We start from the raw sequence: 18,557 nt of genomic DNA on the forward strand, positions 1-18,557 counted from the left end.
GAGCCCCGCTCCGTGCGGCCCCTGTCGCCCCTGGGCGGCTCAGGCCCGCGCCCCGGTCCCACCGGTTCCACCCCGCCCGCCCGCCCGCAGGCGCCGGCAGAGGCCACTTCCCTGGGAAGCCTGCGCCTGTGCCCGGGCGAGGCCTCCGAGGGCCGCTAGGGGGCGCGCCGGAGCGCTTAGTCCTCTTCGGAGAGCTCCCCGCCCGCAGCCCCCGCAGCCCCGGCCCATTGTGCGGACCAGGCTCGCCCCAGCGCACCGGGCAGCTCGGCGGCCCGTGTCTCACTGGGGCTAGACCCCCGACGGCGGTGCAGACCGAGGGTGTAGGCGCTCCCGCTGCTACGGAAAGGCGGCGAGAAAGGGGCTGGTGTTCAGGGAGAATCGCGCGCGTGTTTTCCAAGCATCCGGTCATTTAATCTCGTGTTTATCCTGCTTATAAAATCGTACAATGAGGTAGACAGTCATACACCCATTTGCAAACGCGTCAACAGGCTCAGAAGGTACAGCGGCAGTCTGCAGGGCGGCGCAGCTGGGGCTGCTCCTCCGGCCGAGCGCGCGGCCGGTGTCCTCCCGCGGCCAGCGGCCTAGCGCGGGAGCAGCGTGCGGAGGGCCGGGCCCGGCGCGTGCGGGCCGCGCGGCGGCTGGTCGGGGATCATGGCGGCGCTGTGCTCGGCCCGCAGCGCCAGGCGCGGGCACGCGGCGCGGAGGCGGCGCAGGCCGGCCGCGCTCACGTTGCGGCAGAAGTCCACGTGCAGCGTCTGCAGCGCGCGCCCGTGCGCCGCCGCGGCCGCCAGCGTGCGGTTGGTGACGCGCGCGCAGTTCTCGAGGCGCAGGGTGCGCAGGCGCGGGCAGCAGCGCAGCAGCCGCGCCAGGCAGTCGTCGGTGACGTGGCCGCAGCCGGACAGCGTGACGGACGCCAAGTTGGGGCACCTGTGGAGAGAGGGCGGTGGCCGCAGGGGCCGGGCCGCCGAGGGCGCCGTTAGCGGGCCCGGGCCCGCAGGTGCAGGTTCTCATGGTCTCCGCCGTCCTCCCGTAGCCTGGGAGGCGTCAGGACCTTAATGAACGGAGAAGGAACAGCCCAGCCAGTGTAAGGACTTCCTGGCTGCGATGCCGCGGCCGGAGCCGAGCCCGGCTGGTGCCACACTTCCCTTCCCCATACGGCAATCCGCGTGGCTGCTTAGGCCCCGGAGCCCAGGGGGAAGCCTGGCCCGGTCCTGCTGGGTCCCGGAGGGCAGCTGTAGTTCCCTCCGTCCCCCGCGCCTGTTGGCGTGGTGAGCGCGCGGGAGTAGCGGGCAGCGGGCGTGGTGAGCGCGCCAGGCCGCCTGTGAGCCGAGGCCCTGCCTCCCCTGGCCGAGAGGAGAGGGAGGGTGTCCAGGGGGGTGGCTTAGAGACAGGCCCGCTCCAGCCGTGAGGAGGGCAGGGGTGGGGGGCCCTGGTTTCAGCTCAGTCAGTCATTGCATCCCACTGAGACCCGGACTGCAGACCAGGCCCGGGGGGTGCACAGTCAGGGCAGGAGCAGCTTGTCCAGAAAGCTCGGAGGCCCTTCTGCCCCAGCCTCACCAGAACCTGATGGAGCAGTTAGTCTTGCCTGATTTGCAGTGTGCCCTGGGCTAAGTCACTCAGCCTAATTTTCCCGGTGGGGCAGTAGGAAGGGAATGATGCCAGTGGGGATAAGGGGATTTTTATTTGGGGTGTAGAGAATATAGGTAGTTGTAGTCCACTTCCGGGAGTAAACATAGAGACTTATCCGGTCAAGAAGGGCTTACGGGCCTGGCCAGTGTAGCTCAGTCGTTGAGCTGCAGCCTATGAACCAGGAGGTCATGGTTCGATTCCCCATCGGGGGCACTTACTGGGGTTGCAGGTGAAGGGTGTGCAGGAGGCAGCCAAGCAGTGGTTCTCTCATCATTGATGTTTCTCCCTCTCCCTCTCCCTCTCTGAAATCAATAAAATATATTTAAAAAGAAGGACCCTGTTGGGCACAGGGCTTGGGTCCTTATAGGGAGGAGAGGGGAAATCCCTGCCCCATCAGCTTCCCCAACCCCTTGACTGCATCTGCCTAGGCCAGCTCAGCTCCCTGGTGCCTGGGGCAGAGGGTACAGAACTAAAATAAAAGGCTGGAATGGCCACATTTCACACACTGAACCCATCCCACCCTCCCAGTTCACATGTCTGCCTAGTCTGCACATCAGCCTCCCTACCCTCCGTTTTGTGAAGGAAGAAACTGGCCCAGAGAGCTCCAGTGACTTCCTGTGATTGATTTGCTGTTTTGAACCTTGTGGAGCCACCTCCTTGTGGGGGGGAAATTGCTACCTCCAGGAGGGTTCTGGGGACCAGGTGCTTAAGCCTCAGGAGTGGTGAGCGATCCCTTCCTCTAAGAACCTTCAGAAGAATCCTGATGCAGGAAGAGACCGGGAAGAGAAAGAGCCAGCCCCTGCTGTTCCCCACCACCAGCCCCGCTGAGGCCAGAAGAACCAGCTTTGATGATGCTCATCTATATGCACTGCGTGCCAGTGCTACTGTGTCACTTAACCTGTGATGGGCGATTTGTCCTCTTACAGATGGAGAAATGAGGGTGACAGTTTAAATACTTAAGTTGGGGTCACATAATCGGACAATAGAACTGGGGGACTCGGCACAGAACCCCAATCTCCAAGCCCTTGCTGCACCAGGACAGTAGCCTGGGAGGCCCATTCCACACACACCTTGCTGGTTTGGGGGATTAGAGCAACTCCAGGGCAAGCTTTCTGCCCCATTTGTATCACCCACCACCCCCTTGCCCCCCCCCCCCCATCTGACTTCTGGACCTTGTTCAACCCATCAGAACGGCCTGGTCCTGTGAGGGCTAGTCCCAGCCCATCGTTTCCTTCCTACTGCCTTACAAAGCACAGGTGGGCTACTGCACCGTTTTCTTCCGTTTCCTGTCGTGCTGCCTCAGTGGCAACAAGCTGGCCCAGCCAAGGGCAGAGCCTGGCGGGAAGTCTGTGACCTTGCTCTGGGCAGGAGGCTGTGGCTCAGCCTCTGTCTGCTGTAGGGTTGATGCATCAAATACAGGGTGTATTTGGACATACTTTTAACAAGAAGATATTCTATCTGAAATTTAAACTGGGTACCTCGAGTTTTTACTAAAATATGGCAATCCTAGATTGTGGGCAAATCAAATGACCTCTTAGACTTAGAGCTTTGGTTTGCTCATTTGAAAAATTAGGCAAAAACACCCTTCCCTAGGAGAACTGTGAAGATCAGTAAGTTTCTGTTGGGGAGACCATGACTGTATATCACCACCCCTGCCCTGAGCCTGGCTGGGCTCAGCTAATCCAGGGCATCCCGCTCCGCCCACAGCTGCAGTTCCTGAGCCCTGGGGTTTGCTTGCTGGAGTGTGTGTGGGGAGGGGGGCAGAGGGGTGGGAGGGTTGATTGCTAAATCTAGGAATCTTTTTATGAGGTCTGACCTTGAGAATCCTGGCTCAGCGGACCCACCTAGCACTTGATGGCTGCCGGGGAGGACAGCTGCCTGAAGGACAGCAGGACAGCGAGCTGATGCCCAGCTCCTCCGCTCCAGGGCCTGTGGGGCTAAGAGGAGCTTGCTCCCCCCATGATTTTATCCATCTTCCGGGGGCTGCGCTGCGGGAGGGCCTAGGGGGTCTGCCTTGGGCCTATTCTGAGGACCCGGAGGCAGAGCCATCTTGGTCTTGGAAGCTGCTCTTCCCTGCCCCCCAGGAGCCTCCGCGAGCTCTGGGTGCCAGTGCCAGCGCTGCTCCGGAGGCGGCGACCTACCTGTCGCACACCTGGAGGAGGAAGTCATTGACCAGGCTCTCGTGCCGGCTGCAGATGCTCCTCTGGAAGGCGCTCTTGAGCCAGTCCTCGATGCTGCACACCTGCACGCGGCTGGAGTGCCAGCAGATGGAGAGGCTCCTGAGCGTGGGGCTCAGGAGGAAGTTGTCCTTCTTGAGTTCTGTGAGGGAGCGAAAGTGCAACAGGGGCCAGAGTGCGGGGTCCTCAAACACGTCCTGGAGCTGGGGGCAGGTCCTGGCGAGGTTCTTCCTGCTGTCCTTGTCCAGGAAGGAGAAGAGGTGCAGCAGGCACTCGCGATTGAGCTGGGTGATGTGCATGGTGTGCAGCAGCCACGGAGTGTGGCTGGGGCCCAGGGACCTGACCTACCTCCGGCTGCTCCTCCCCAGCTCCAGGCCCGTGGACATATATGGTTGTGGAATGGGGTTTATTTTGGGATAACAACTGGTGCTGGCGCTGGGGCGGGGGGGCAGCATCAGACATACGTGCAGCAGTCTGTGTCTCGGCTTATGTTCAGAGGAATTGAAAATCCTGGCAGAAAAGCAGCCTATTGAAGTTAAATAGTTTCCTTAAAAGGGATTTCTTTTCCTTTTAGCTGACAATGGTGTTCAGCAGTGAGCTCTTTGGCTTTTCCCGAGGCATTTTCATTCTAGGTGGCTAGCCAGCCCACCTCTGTCCGGGCTTGCAGGCTCTGCGCGCGGAGGGACCTTAACTGTAAATAATTCTGCTCTTCTCTCCTCTTCCCGAGCACCAGAGTTCTGCCCCGCTCGTAGTGGGCAGCAGCCTGCTGTCTGGAAAGCGCTCAGGGTGACAGTTGTTTCCTGAGCCGTGAGCAGACACGGGTGGTGCCTCCTGCTTTCACTCGGTGCTGATGGCTCCTCCAGGCTGGGCTGACCGGCCTTCAGACCCTGCTGCCCTCCACCAGGCAGGGGGCCCTGGCCTCCCAGCGGGCTCTGCTCTTATCCCGTCATTCCCAAAACACGTACCTTCAGTCGCTTACCTTTCTGGTTTCTTCAGTGAACGTGTCGTGTTTTAAATTACTTGCTTTACCTTTTTCTAATGTGTCCAGTTGTATCTAGCCTTTATCTCCAAAACGCTCAGGATGGATAAAGTAGCTCTTCATACAAAACTTCGTGAAACAACTTTAGGTGCAAGTATTTTAGCCTGAGTTTGCCCTTTAAGCGAACCACACACCATCCTTGTGAATGCTTTAGTTCCGCTTGGCAGATTGCACGAGTCTTTTCCTTTCAGTTCTTCTCCTAAAGTAACCAACATTTCTCAACACATGGATCCATTTCCTAACAGTGCTTGCTCGAGTCCCAGTTCGACCTGGACTCTCCTGTAATTCCCTGCCAGGAGGGCCTGGCTTTGGCACAGGGTGGGCGGCTGGTGCAATGCCAACAGGAGAAAGCTGCTGGGCCACAGGAGTGAGCGAGCAGCCTTCTCTCCCTCTGCTGGGCCAGGCACTCCGCCCAAGGAGTCCTTTCTTCCTTCTCCTATGGAACTGGCATTGGGAGGACAGGAATCCTTTGTTTGCAGTTTGTAGAGTAAGAGAGGAGCTCAGGCTTGGTCAGACCCAGTGCAGCTTTGCCTGCCTTTAAAAGCGGATGCAGCTGAGGAAGGATTCTGGCCAGCTCTCCTGCTCCTAGAAGCCAGTCTCAACTGTCCTCTGTTGAGGACAGATCTGCCAAACAGCTAAAGGGAAGCTTTTATCAAGGAGAAGGGAACTAGCTAGTACTTCGGGCTAATCATTTAACTTAAAAATGACAGCCAAAGCCCCTCTTTGGGCTCTCGCTGTCCTTCCCCACTCAAAAGGCTCGCTGCACAGCACAGATGGGCTTAACAGAAAGCGTGTGATCTTCACTTCCCCTCCCGAGTCCCTTCCAAACCAGTGCTTCTCACAGGGCGGACCCTGGAAATAGGCAGTTCATTCACTTTCTTAAAAGGCAGGGCTGTGTGGCCACTGGCCACTGGGAAGGGTCATTCTGGTTTGTGTGGCTGCCAGCCTGCACCCCACCCTGCTGGAGCAGCAGAACCCAGCAGGGACTGTCTAGAGCTGCCCCTCTAGGGGGAGGGGGCTGTACTACAGGCCTCAGAATGCAGTGGGCACACATGGCATGCATTTTGGCAGGGAGGGGTCTGGCCCAGGCCTGGGTTGTCAATGGCAACAGCGCCATTCTTTTTTGTGTGGAGCTTGGCTCCTTGGCTGCAACGCAGCAGCTGCACAACCTCTGACAGTACAGCTGCCAACTTGTGATACGGGACCTGGAAGCAAAAGCTTTTGGGCTGCAGGCACCCGTCTTATTTTTTCCCTTTTCATTGAACTTTATTAGGGTGACATTGGTTAATAAATGATATGGGTCTTAGGTATACAGTTCTATAACAAATCATCTGTATATCGTACTGTGTGTTCACCACCCGTGTCTTGTTTTAGACTTACAGGAACAGGAACCGGCCAGTAACAGGAAAACCATGGTATGGACTCGGGGCAGTTCTTGGGTTTGTTTTTTTTTGTTTACAGGGGACATGTGGGCAGAGAAGGTAGTATTCAGAAGCTTTCTCTAAAGCAAAATGTTTAACAGCTCTTGTCTTTTACTTCTTTTACTTAAGATCATCAGTATCCTTTGCTCAGAGTCCGAAGCCTGGTTCCTCAGGGTTGAGCCTCGCTGTGAAGGTGAGCCGACCTCACTCCTCTAAGACCAGCTGCCCAGGGAGAGACAGGGCGACTTCCTTCCGCACAGGGAGCTCCCACAGGCTCCCGGCAGCAGCCCTGAGGGTCTCTCCCCACCCCCACCCTCCCCGCAGGCCACCTCCTCCGGACCCCCGGTCGCCAGCAGCTCCAGATGATGAGGGTTCTGTAAGGATTTGCCTCCTGCTGGCTGAGTCACAAGGCCCAGAGCTTGAGGGAGGATATTATTTACTTGGCTCCACTGAAAGGTGTTCAGAAATAATAGTCAAAAGGAAAGAGACCAGACTTTTAATGATACTTTCCATACAACAGTTCAGGTTGGTGAAGCAGAAAAGGGATGTGATTACAACTTAAATGAAATCAGTCACTTGCACAATTAATCCTCTCGGCATCATACAAACTAGGTTTTAATGGCAAATGATCATAGCACAGCCAACACGCGCGGAGGGAGGCTGGAGCCGGGCTCTCTGACCTGAGGGGCAGGTGCTGCGTCCAGGCAGCGGGCAGAGGCCTGCGCTGCAGCCGACACCCCTGCCCACCTCGCCCCGCGCGGAGGGCGCTCCTGTGGCTGCACTCGGCCCGGCGACCCCCGCCCTGGCGGCAGGAACTGGCCCTTCCTGCACTTTCCCAGGGCCCGCGGGAAGAGGCCGCTCCAGCCACAGAGGGGCCGTGAGAGCTTAGGGGAGGGGGGAGGTTGAAGTGGGATAAGTATATCTAAATAGACGTATGTACACTAACCGATGAAGGAGAGGTTTGGCTTTAAGAAATAAATATGTCCCCAACCCCAGAAGCCACACTGCCGAGTGGGTTCCACAGGTGAGATACACATTTAACACAACCAGGGCCAGTGCACCTGACTGGCTTAATTCTGTTACACTTGTCATCACTATACACTGAGTAGAATACAGTGGATTAGCAAAGGTTTCTCCACCATGGAGAGAGATTTGTGTTGCCACAAACTGTTCTATCACCCACCTAGGTGGGAGGACTTCTGAGAAAGGTTTCTCGTCCAAGGAGCACGTGGCGGCGTGAGGCCCTGCCTCCGCACAAGCTCTGAGCGAGGAGCCACGCGAGCCGAGAGCGTGGCCCAGGGAAAGCCCTGAAGAGCACAAAGTCAGCTTTTAGAAGAGGTGTGATAAGGCTACACAGTTAAATTTCAAAATACAAACAGGCACATTTACATCACTGGTGCTAAGCGCACAATTCAAATGGGTCCAATCACTTTCCCAGAGAGCCTTCATGATATTCAAACAGTTCTGCTCAAGTAAAATCAAGCAATAAAAACACGACAGCAATTCAAGAGAGATGTGTGCATCTTTTAAGCCAAGAGTGCCAGCCTGTCTGAGGACCACTTCCCCCAACGAGTGGTCTGCTGTGGTCCAGCCTCTGCTGAATTCCGTCTGGTATGAAAACAGCTCTTCTCCACCACTGTCAACACTGGCCGAGCTCTACTGCTGAAGCAACGGCAGCCGCCCGCTTGGAGACTCGACCTGCATGGAGGTGCTGGGAGTGACAGCTGTGCACCTTCTACCTGGGTTCATAGCAGATGCTCACCAAGATCAGAGTGGAGTTAAATTAAGGTAGTGATATGTTAGATCAAATTAAGTGAAACTAATTTCTGAAGATCAAAAATAACAATTTCAGCTGGTTCACATAATGTAATTTAGCATTGTGAACTGCTTTAAATAGGTTCCTCTTCTAGACTAAGTTTTAAGACCTAAACATGACGGCAAAGCTTTTTTTCCCCTCTGGAGTAAAAACTTAGACCCCACCGTCCGCGTAAACGACAGAGCGATGGAAATGTCTTGGGTCTGCACAGCCCCATGCCGTGAGCCGGACTGGCTGAGAACCGAGTTCTTTAACTGGAGTTAAACGTGCAGCTGTGACCACTGTCCTGAGAGGTCAGGGTGAGACATGATCTCAGTTCGCTCCTGGTCACGCTGAAGTGTTAGCGGACGGGAGCACCTTTCTATTTACCGGGTGGGATGCTACCTGATTCATAAATTGTTGAATAAAGCCAATTAGATTTTTTTTTAAAGTGTTTAGTGGATATGGCTTACTCTGAGGGAATGTGGGATTTAACATGGGATTCTAGTTCCAAATTTCAATTTGAGTTAAATTTGAATAAATTCTGAAAATTTAAAGAAACTAAGAGATAGAAACTACTTATTGAATACTTCCAACCTGCTCTGCTAGGTTGGACAGGCCAATGGAACAGGGCCATAAAGACTCGTTTCTTCTGCAGAAGCAGGGCCCACAGTGTCACCTGAGAAGCAGGTGGTCGAAATTAGCTCTGGAGTTGGGCGAAGTAGGACCAGAGAGGACACGCAGTTATCCCCAGTGCTCAGTCAGCGGGGGAACAGATGCTGATGCCAACAAAGCCATGTTCCCGGCTCACCGGGAGCACCAAAACCATGTAGCTGAGTCAGGATTTTTAAACACTAAATGTATTTGGTCTTTTCTGTACTCCTATCTTCTCCATGAAAACACACATTAAAAATACACCTCAAAACCAACAGAGTAATTCTTGAATTTGCAGTACAGATATCAGTTATTTCGTTCATGCTAATAAACAGCAGCTTTGAGAAATACAAGAGCATCGGTTACCTGGTCTGCTTATTGATGCCCTGCTACCTTTACAGGCAGAATGAATGATTCCTGAGCAGTCACTGAAATCCCATGGGCCACAGATTCCACACACACGTGATTCTTGATTCAGAGTCAGCCTGGTCTCCAGCACAGCTGTGCAGGCAGCTGCATTGCTCTCCAGTCAGGAACATGCCTTACTGTCAGCATGTGAGAGCAACAAAGCATTGATGTAAATGTGCCTCAAAGTGAGAACTGAAACATTAATATAAAAACGTCCAATAGAACTAAGTTCTTGGAACTACATATAAAAACTGAATTATTACCACTAAAGCAGCAAATCAAAATATCTGCTGAGGTTTTCTGGTAGAACTAAAAAAAAAAATTAGTTGGTGCCCAGATTCACTACCATTGACAAAATAAAACTAAACCCCAAATAGGAAATTGAAAAGTGCATAATGAAATTAAATCTTGGATCAAGTATTTATGGAGAATTGGAAATGTTTGTCCGGCATAGTTGACGAGTATCGGTGGAGAGGAGGTATTAAAGTTTATCTGCCCCCGCTCTGGCCTGGCGCTCCACGTAGAAGAGGATGTAGGCCTTGGCCTTCACCACGGTGTCCTCCTCCGTCAGCGTCACCGTGCTGTCATTGAAATGGAACCAGCGGCCTTCGTGAGTCGCGTATGCTGTGTAATGTCCAGAACCCACCCTGTGAGGAGGAGTCAGAAGATAAAACTGTAGTAAGTGCTACAATGGAATAAACTCTAGAGAACTGTGGCTTAAGATGGCTTACTGAGCTCACATGTTTATCTTCCTCAAAACCTACTGAAATGACAAGGCAGAGACTGACACTAGAACCAGAGTGGAAGATTTTCTCAAACACAAAGGTGTATTCACGGCACCGGATTAATGGAGAAACTAGCCGAGTAATGCTCAACCTAACAAGCACAGGCTACGGCTAGAGGAAACAGAACACAGAACCAGACTTCCCGTCAGAGTTTTGAGGAGGGGTAACGGAGCTTAATAAAGACCCTAGCTGAAGGAAAGTGCCTTTCCCCTATTTTGGCCATCAAGGGCTTTTTTCTGTCAGCACGACCCACCCACTCTCCCAGGCAGAACAGCCTGCAGGTATAACAGAGACGGTCACAGTAATTAACCACTGAGGAAATGAAGGCAAAAAAACTTCACAACTATTAGAAAAACCCTTACCATCCTATGTATAATCCTATGTAATAAAAGCCTAATATGCTAGGTGTCTGGTCGTCTGGTGACCGGTTGACTGTCAACCAACCAAAGCATAATATGTTAATGATATGCTAAGGCCGCTCAACCACCTGCTATAATGTGCAATGACCACCAGGAGGCAGTCAACTAGTCAACCAGGAGCTATGGCATGCACTGACCACCAGGGTAGATGCTCCAACCGGTAGGTTAGCTTGCTGCTGGGGTCTGGCCGATTGGTACTGAGTGAGATGGGCTGGACACGCCCTGGAGCCCTCTCATGGTTCCTCCTGGGCTGGCCAACCTCCTGTGTAATCAGAACTGGGTGAGACAGGACTGGACACAGCCCTTGCGCAGTCCCTCCGGGCCCCATCATGCATTGATGTGGTACCTTGGCCTGGCCTGTGCCCTCTTGGAACCCATGACCCCGGGGGGATTTCGGAGAGCTAGTTTCAGCCCGATCCCACAGGCTACTCCCCTGGGGAAGGCGCCGGATGCAGCGCTCACGGTTGCAAGCACCACTGCAGCAGCAGGAGCCTCCCATGGGGACTGATTGGGCGCGAGCCTGTGGCAGGCACAGTGGGGCCAGCATGAGTGGGAGCAGCAAGTAAGAGCTGCAGGTGGCGTTGGCCTGTGGGTTCTGGCCCGATCCCCACAGGCCACTCAGAGGGGCCCCACCCATGCATGAATTGGTGCATAATGACCAATCTCATCATTTATGATTCTGAATAAACATCCCAAAATCATCAGTCATGAGAGGGAAAAATAGCATGAAAGAGAAGTATCAGAAAAAAAACCACAGTAATTAACCACTGAGGAAATGAAGGCAAAAAAAACAGAGAACTTTAAAAATTCTAATTAGTACCAATGTTTTCAAGAAGATACTGCAACCATAAAACAGGAACAGGCTGTTATGAAACAGTTCTGAGAAAAAATGTGATCTCCACAATATAAAAATTCATGGAGGAGCAAATCCTTAATTTGGAAAGAGATGTAACGCAGATTGCTGATTTGGCAAAATGGGCCAAAAAGATGGAAAACATTAAAGGATAATTAAAATATGTGAAAGATCCAAGAAAGTTACTATACATTTCACAAAGTGAGGTATTCAAGAGGAGTATGGGGTGGGAAAAACAAATTCCCATTATTGGAAGACACGAGATTAAGACTGTCCCTTATCAACTATCAAGCAGGAATATATCATCCAATGTTATTTCTTAAGTCCAAAGACAGAGGATCCTACAACCTTCTAAAGAGAGAAAACACAGAGAAGTGAGTTACCCAGCCAGTGTGGTTCAGTGGTTGAGTATCAACCTATGAACCAAGCGGTCACGGTTCGATTCCCAGTCAGGGCACATGCCCGGATGGCTGGCTCGACCTCCAGTGTAGGACTTGGAGGAAACAGCCCCTCAATGATCTCTCTCATCATTGATGTTTCTATTTCTCTGTCCCTCTCCCTTCCTCTCTGAAATCAATAAAAAAATATTTTTTATAAAAAGGAGTAAAGAGTCAGAATTGTAGTGGTGAAGTCAATACAACAAAGTCTATAAAGTTCTGAGGAAAAGGGTATTCAGTATGGAGAGTGGTTTTCTGAAGGTAAAACAGTCATTCTCAAACAGACCAAACTTTCAGCGGGAAAAATAATCAAGAATTATTCAACAAAATAAAAAATGAAGTGTAGGACATGAAGTTATAAATAATTTTCCATTTTCCCTATTTAAACATCAATTGGCAAAGGAAATTAGTTGAGTAAAGAATGCTCCGGATTTGTGAACTGACTGGGTTCTGGATGCTAGGCTCAAATAAATCACCTTCCATCTAGCTTTTATGTGCCCTCACTTCACAGCATTCTTGCAGAAATATTCTTTCACACCAAACCTGAAGGAAAATTCTATTTCACCCACTTTAATGTGCCTGAATCCACATTTTTAAAGGGAGTTTGGGGAGATTATCAGAGTGGTGCTATTCCTAACCGGGCCAGCCGCTGGCATACTCACCCGGACCCATGGTGCACCACCACCGCGGCGAGGTCGTACAGGCAGCTCTCAGGGCCACTGTTCTCAGGCTGCGGACAAGGGAGAAGGCAGCCAGGACTGAGTTAGGGGCAGTGGTCAAGGGCATCCATATCTCCCACCTCAATGACCTCCAGCCTGTGTCAGTGAAGACTTAATATTACTGAAGAGCCGTCTTCTCACCAGCTAACAATGATATTACCTTACCTCTAGTAAGTAGCATTTCATGTCTAGTCCTCTCAGTGGAAACTCTACGTAGGTGTCAACCTTGTTTCTTAAATATGCTGTCCAATGAAATCTTTTCAAATGTAAGCATAGCACCTGGATCAGAAACAAAGGCAAAGATTGTAAACAAACTACTTGGTTAACTATCATATATTTTAGGTGGCTTTCAGTTTATCTTTTGATCCTTGACATTGCTTTCTTCCATGCACGCACTATTGTGATACTATGATTTGTAATAATGAAATGTATTACTTGGTCGTAGTACCCTTTTCTGGTATATGGCTCCTAAAATTCTTAGAATTTCCTAAGTAACAGAGTTAATGAATGAGGTGACTCACTTTAGGATGAGGGCCTACCTCCCTGATCTCGGGTAGGGTAGAGGAACTGGAAGTTAAATCAGCGGCCAATGGCCAGTAATTTAATCAGTCACGTCTATGCCATGAGGGCACCTGGAGAGTTCCAGTTGGGGAACCAGAATGCTTTCTTTCATGTGCCCCATGCTGGCCCCAAACTCCACACGGCAGGAGGGTCCTTTGGAACTCATACTGTGTATCTCTTCATCAGATTATTCATTTCTATCCTTGGTAATAAATCAGTAATCTAGCGAGTAAACAGGTTTCCTCAGTTCTGTGAGCTCCTCTAGCAAATTAATGGAACCCAAGGATGGAGGGTGGAAACCTCTGACATACAGCCAATCAGAAGACTAAGCATCTAAAGTGCAAAGGGGTGGGGGGCGGGGTTTAAGATAACCTCTCATGTGTAGGTCAGAAACCTAAAGTAGCATTCTGGGCTTATGACTGGCTCTGAGGTGGAGGACAGTCATGGGACTGAGCCCTTAACCTGACGTTCCTTCAGCTGGTGTCAGAACTGAGCTGGAGTGGGGGTCACCGAGCTGGTGCCGTGGGAACCTCTCTCCCTCCACACGCTGCAAACTCCGATGGGGACACATTAAAGTATGCCTTATCAGAGGGTTTATTTAGCTTTTACTGAAAACACTAGAGACTAATACAGGAGAGATTACATAAAGTTACAGAAACAATTTGCTTTTCATCAGTCATAAAAGCACTGTTCCCTTGAAACTGCATTAGAATCTGAAACTTAACACTCACCTTGGGTAGTTTTTGAATCCAGAACTTTTTAGTGGACTTTTGTTTCTTTTTGCATTTGTGGCACATATATAACTCTGTCTCATCAAGCTCTTCCAGGTCAGTAAAACTGCGAAGACAATCTAAAACCAAATGGGTTTTGGCAGCATTACATCGGGAAGTCTTTAATAAAGGCAATTACTATAGAAAAAGACTGACCTTTGAAAGCAAACAACTTAGGCTCAGATCTCAGCTCTATTAGCTATGTGTTACTGTGGGAAAGTCAGCTCTCCTCAGTTACAAAATGAAGATTTAAAAAAATAACAACAAGCCCTAACCGGTTTGGCTCAGTGAATAAGAGCATCGGCCTACAGACTGAAGGGTCCCAGGTTCGATTCCAATCAAGGGCATGTACCTTGGTTTGGGGCACATGCCCAGTACAAAAGGCAGCTGATTGATGTTTCTCTCTCATTAATGTTTCTAACTCTGTATCCCTCTCCCTTCCTCTCTGTAAAAAATAAATATATTTTTTTAAAAAACAACAATAATATCTACTAAGAAGAACTGCTGTAAGGGAGACAAATAATGTGTACAAAGAGCCTGGCATCATAACTTATTAGAAAATAAACATAGATTACAGAAGGCCACCTTATTGGTCTTCCTCCTGTACTGCAATGAATCCTCTGTTCCAGACTACTTTCAATATGTATATATCTCTCTCTTCCCCTTGCTCTCTGAAATAAAAATATTTCAAAAAATGAAATCAATAAAAAAATATCCTCGGGAGAGGATTAAAAAATATATAAAGTTTAAAAAATAAAAAAGACACATTTTATACTCATGATGGTTATTATTTTTTAAAAATGGGAAATAACATGTTATCTAGAATGTGGAGAAATTAGAACGCTCATGCATTGCTGATGAGAAGGTCAGATGGTGCAGCCACTGAGGAAACCAGTGTTGTGGATCCTCAGAAAGTTAAACATAGAATTACCATATGATCCAGCAATTCCACTCCTAAGCCTACACCCGAAAGAATGGAAAGCAGGGACTCAAACAGGCGTTTGCACATTTATGTTAGAACAGCCCTGTTCACAATAGCCAAAGGTGGAAGCACCAGGCCCTGCATCACCTGCTCCTTTTCCCCACCCCCTCCCTCCGCACCTTCTCCCTTAGCTTCTCGCTGCCCCCCAGCACTTCCTGCTTCCCAACTTTTCCTTCCTTCGACCTTTTTGAGAAGCTAAGACTTACTGGGTGACCACAAAGTGGTCCCACAGCCTAGTTACACAAGATAGCACAGTTTCCTCCTTTTCATGTGAGGCCACGTGATAAACCAAAACAGAATGAAAGGTCCATCCAGGCATGTCAAAAAAGCACTACAAGCTGCGCCTAGTTTTTCAAGCGCTCGGTTTAAAAAATGGTGGCCTCTAGGAGCCTTTCTTTTTTCTTTTCTTTTCACACCTCTCCCTGCGGCTACAACAGGCTCAGGAACCCCACAACTGCTACTGTACTCAGACAATGAAGCAGCCTCACTGTCAGCTGCATCAGGTCAGAAGGCTGGTGTGCCCGGGGCAGCCACGAGGGAATTTCAACAACGAAGCAGCATCATGCACTCTTGCTGAGCTAGTGCTGAACTACCAGTCACCTCCATCTGGGTTTTTAAAAGCTTCCTAAGCTCTTCTGAAAACCTAATGCCCATTTGTAATGGTTTCTATGGATTAAAAAACAAAACATAGTTTTTTCCCTAAAAAGTTCCAACCGATGCCCCTTTATAAAACAGCTTTTAAATCTGTTTTTAAACAGAAATACTTTTTTTTTTTAAATATATATTTTATCGATTTTTTACAGAGAGGAAGGGAGAGGGATAGAGAGTTAGAAACATCGGTCAGCTGCCTGCTGCACACCCCCCTACTGGGAATGTGCCCACAACCAAGGTACATGCCCTTGACTGGAATCAAACCCGGGACCTTTCAGTCCGCAGGCCAAGGCTCTATCCACTGAACCAAACTGGTTTTGGCTAAACAGAAATATTCTTAATCATGGTATTTCTGGACAGTGGGCTTATAAGGAATGGGTATTTATTTTCCTCTCTGCGCTCTTTTGAATTTTCCTTGTTTGTAATAAGGAAAACCATTATGAAAACACATCCACACACATCTCTTTAAGAGCAAGATTGCCTCAATATAGCATCTCCTCTACACTCATAGATTTGACAGTTGCCATCTATAACAATAAAAGTGTAATATGCAAATCAATTGAAGAGCCCAACAGCAGAACGACTGTCCGGACGACCATGCTATGACACGCACTGACGCCAGGCCAGCTAAGACGGGAGTGATGCGATTGGTCAGGGGGGCCCACCATTGCCCCCCAGAGGAAGGCCCAGGCCACCCTCTTCGGGTGACTGATCAAGGGGGGGGGCAGGGGGCTGTGCGATCGATCGCCCCAAAGAGGGAGGCCCAGGCAACCGAGCTGAAGGCTGAGGCGGAGGGCGGGGCCTCCCTCTGCAGGGCAGTGGGTCACGTGGTCCAGACTGCAAGAGGGCACAGGCTGGGCTGAGGAAACCCCCCCCCGTCATAAAAGTGCACGAATTTCATGCACTGGGCCTCTAGTTTTAAATATTTGAAAACTCTGACCCTGAATGTACTAGAGTAATATTTTGCAGCAGCACAAATAAGAATTTCACCTCAAAGCTTATATATGGAAGTGAATTATCTCTAGTAGGTATCCACAGTCACACCTCAGCAAAGCTTTGTTGCTCTCTACTGACCTTCACTTATCTCATTAAGAACCTCAAGAAGCTGCTTAAATTTTCATTTGTATTTTATGAGGGGGAAAAAATGTCTTGGTTGTTTTTTAAACTCCTAAGATTCTCAAAGCTTTCAGGGCATATATTTCACAAGTGTCAGTCTTCTACATTATATTAACTGTTAAACAGAATTCCTATAGAAAGCAAGGAATAAAACTGGTTTGTTGAAGTTATTGAGTCATTTTTCTATATTATGTAAGTTTAATTTAGCAAAGCAGTAATAGTGAAGTATGCATAAATTAATCCATATTTTTATTCCTCTCAAATAAATACCTAATTATAAAGGTGACAAAAGTTAAAAAATTCAAACAATATAAAAGAACATGAAAAAGAAGTCACAATTCCATTTATTCCTGAATCCCATTCCTTAAGATAATCACTGTGAACAGACGGTGTATGCTGTTCAAGAATTTTAATGTCTTTTTTATCATACACAATGGATTAATTCAAAATACATACATCCATGGAGTGTTTTATTCTATAATATTTTGTATTCATCTTTCTGTGCCTGGGCTATTCATCAACTTTAGATTTCTTAATTGCTACATAGTATAATTTATTGACCCAATACCCTACTGTTGGGCATATAAATTGTTTCTGATGTCTTGCAGTAACAAAGAATGCTCCAATGAATATCATTTACATATGTTACTGTCCACATTTGCAAGTAAAATTACTAAGTCTAAGGAAATGCCTATTAAAAATTATTACTACCCTCCAAAAACTGCACCAATTTATACTCCTAACACCAATATGAGAGCCCACTTTCAAAATTTTCACTAACAACGGCTATTATCTATCATTTTGACCAATTTTGTTTTACTTATACTTGAAAATGTGAGACATTTTTCAGATGTTAAATTGACCATTTGCATTTTTTCTTCTTAATATACTTTGCCCAAGTACTCTTTCTTACATTACAAATGTTTGTTTCCAGTTTATTAACTCCATCTGCCAATTTTCTTGTTTGTAGTACCAATTAACCACCTATGCTGTGTCATGCACTCTCCAGGATGGTCTTAAGAAAGGAAGGTTGGTATTGAAGCATCTGGGATGGGTAATAAGTGCAAAGCTACAGAGAACCATGAAGATGACCAATTTGGGCTGGGGAGAAGGGTTGGGGGCAGGGGAGGAGACACACAGGGGAAAAAAAAAAAAAAGGAAAGAAGCCTGAACAAACAAGTATTTCTTGGGGCTTCCACCAAAGATTATCTGGATTTATTGGGTTTTATTAAATATTAGGAAATACTTTTTAAATATATACCCACATGTTTATATCAAGGAACAGTATTTTTTTAAAAAAAAAACTAATGCCAATATTAAGACTTATTGAAGAAATTTCGCCGAAACCAGTTTGGCTCAGTGGATAGAGCGTTGGTCTGCGGACTGAAAGGTCCCAGGTTCGATTCCGGTCAAGGGCATGTACCTTGGTTGCGGGCAAATCCCCAGTAGGGGGTGTGCAAGAGGCAGCTGATCAATGATTCTCTCTCATCGATATTTCTAACTCTCTATCCCTCTCTCTTCCTCTTTGTAAAAAAAAAAAAAAGTAACCAATGGCCTTATGTTACTAAAAAAAAAAAAAAAAAAAGACTTATTGGAGAAATTTCAAAATAAAGTCAATCCAATTTAGATTATATAGTTTTAGGCTCTTTAATTCCTTTAATAATTTAATTTTTACTGATTCCCTCTAACTGATCAAATATTTATTTTTAAAATTTTTTTTATTTTATTTATTTTTTTACAGAGAGGAAGGGAGAGGGAGAGAGAGTTAGAAACGTCGATGAGAGAGAAACATCGACCAGCTGCCTCCTGCACACCCCCCACTGGGGATGTGCCTGCAACCCAGGTACATGCCCTTGACCGGAATCAAACCTGGGACCTTTCAGTCCACAGACCAACCCTCTACCACTGAGCCAAACCGGTTTCGGCTCAAATATTTATTTTATGACTAGAGGCCTGGTGTATGAAATTCGTGCACAGAGGGCAGGGATCCCGCAGCCCAGCCTGCACGCTCTCGAATTCCAGGACATCCCTCTCACAATCTGGGACCACTGGCTCCTAACTGCTCACCTGCCTGATGGCCCCTAACCGCTCTGCCTGCCTGAGCACCCCTAAATGCTTGCCTGTCTGCCTGCCTGATTGCC

The 18,557-nt window shown here is 48.8% G+C and overlaps 2 protein-coding genes across 4 annotated transcripts in view; both read right to left on the reverse strand.

Annotated features, from left to right (window-relative positions):
- Positions 1 to 311: 311 nt before the first annotated feature.
- Positions 312 to 4,254, reverse strand: FBXL22 (F-box and leucine rich repeat protein 22). Of its 2 annotated transcripts, none has more exons than XM_084870036.1 (2): positions 3,782 to 4,254; positions 312 to 927 (listed from the first exon to the last, which is right to left on the reverse strand). In XM_084870036.1, exons 1-2 carry the CDS (start codon positions 4,103 to 4,105, stop codon positions 406 to 408), a joined length of 846 nt encoding a protein of 281 aa, XP_084726162.1. In that variant the 5' UTR covers positions 4,106 to 4,254; the 3' UTR covers positions 312 to 405. The 2 variants fall into 2 exon arrangements, with proteins under 2 accessions (XP_084726162.1, XP_084726163.1); XM_084870037.1 differs by having other exon boundaries at positions 394 to 927; positions 3,771 to 4,254.
- A 2,492-nt stretch (positions 4,255 to 6,746) lies between these two features.
- USP3 (ubiquitin specific peptidase 3) overlaps positions 6,747 to 18,557 on the reverse strand; it is an 86,572-nt gene continuing 74,761 nt past the window's right edge. For both annotated transcript variants that reach the window (XM_084887275.1, XM_084887276.1), the window contains 4 exons: positions 13,629 to 13,747; positions 12,502 to 12,615; positions 12,280 to 12,347; positions 6,747 to 9,770 (listed from right to left, as the gene is read on the reverse strand). In XM_084887275.1, coding sequence (XP_084743401.1) covers positions 9,605 to 9,770; positions 12,280 to 12,347; positions 12,502 to 12,615; positions 13,629 to 13,747 — 467 coding nt within the window. In that variant the 3' untranslated portion in view covers positions 6,747 to 9,604. The remainder of the gene's footprint in view (positions 9,771 to 12,279; positions 12,348 to 12,501; positions 12,616 to 13,628; positions 13,748 to 18,557) is intronic.

Source organism: Pipistrellus hanaki, assembly GCF_964339955.1.
Source record: "Pipistrellus hanaki genome assembly, chromosome: 1".
Lineage (NCBI taxonomy): Eukaryota > Metazoa > Chordata > Mammalia > Chiroptera > Vespertilionidae > Pipistrellus > Pipistrellus hanaki.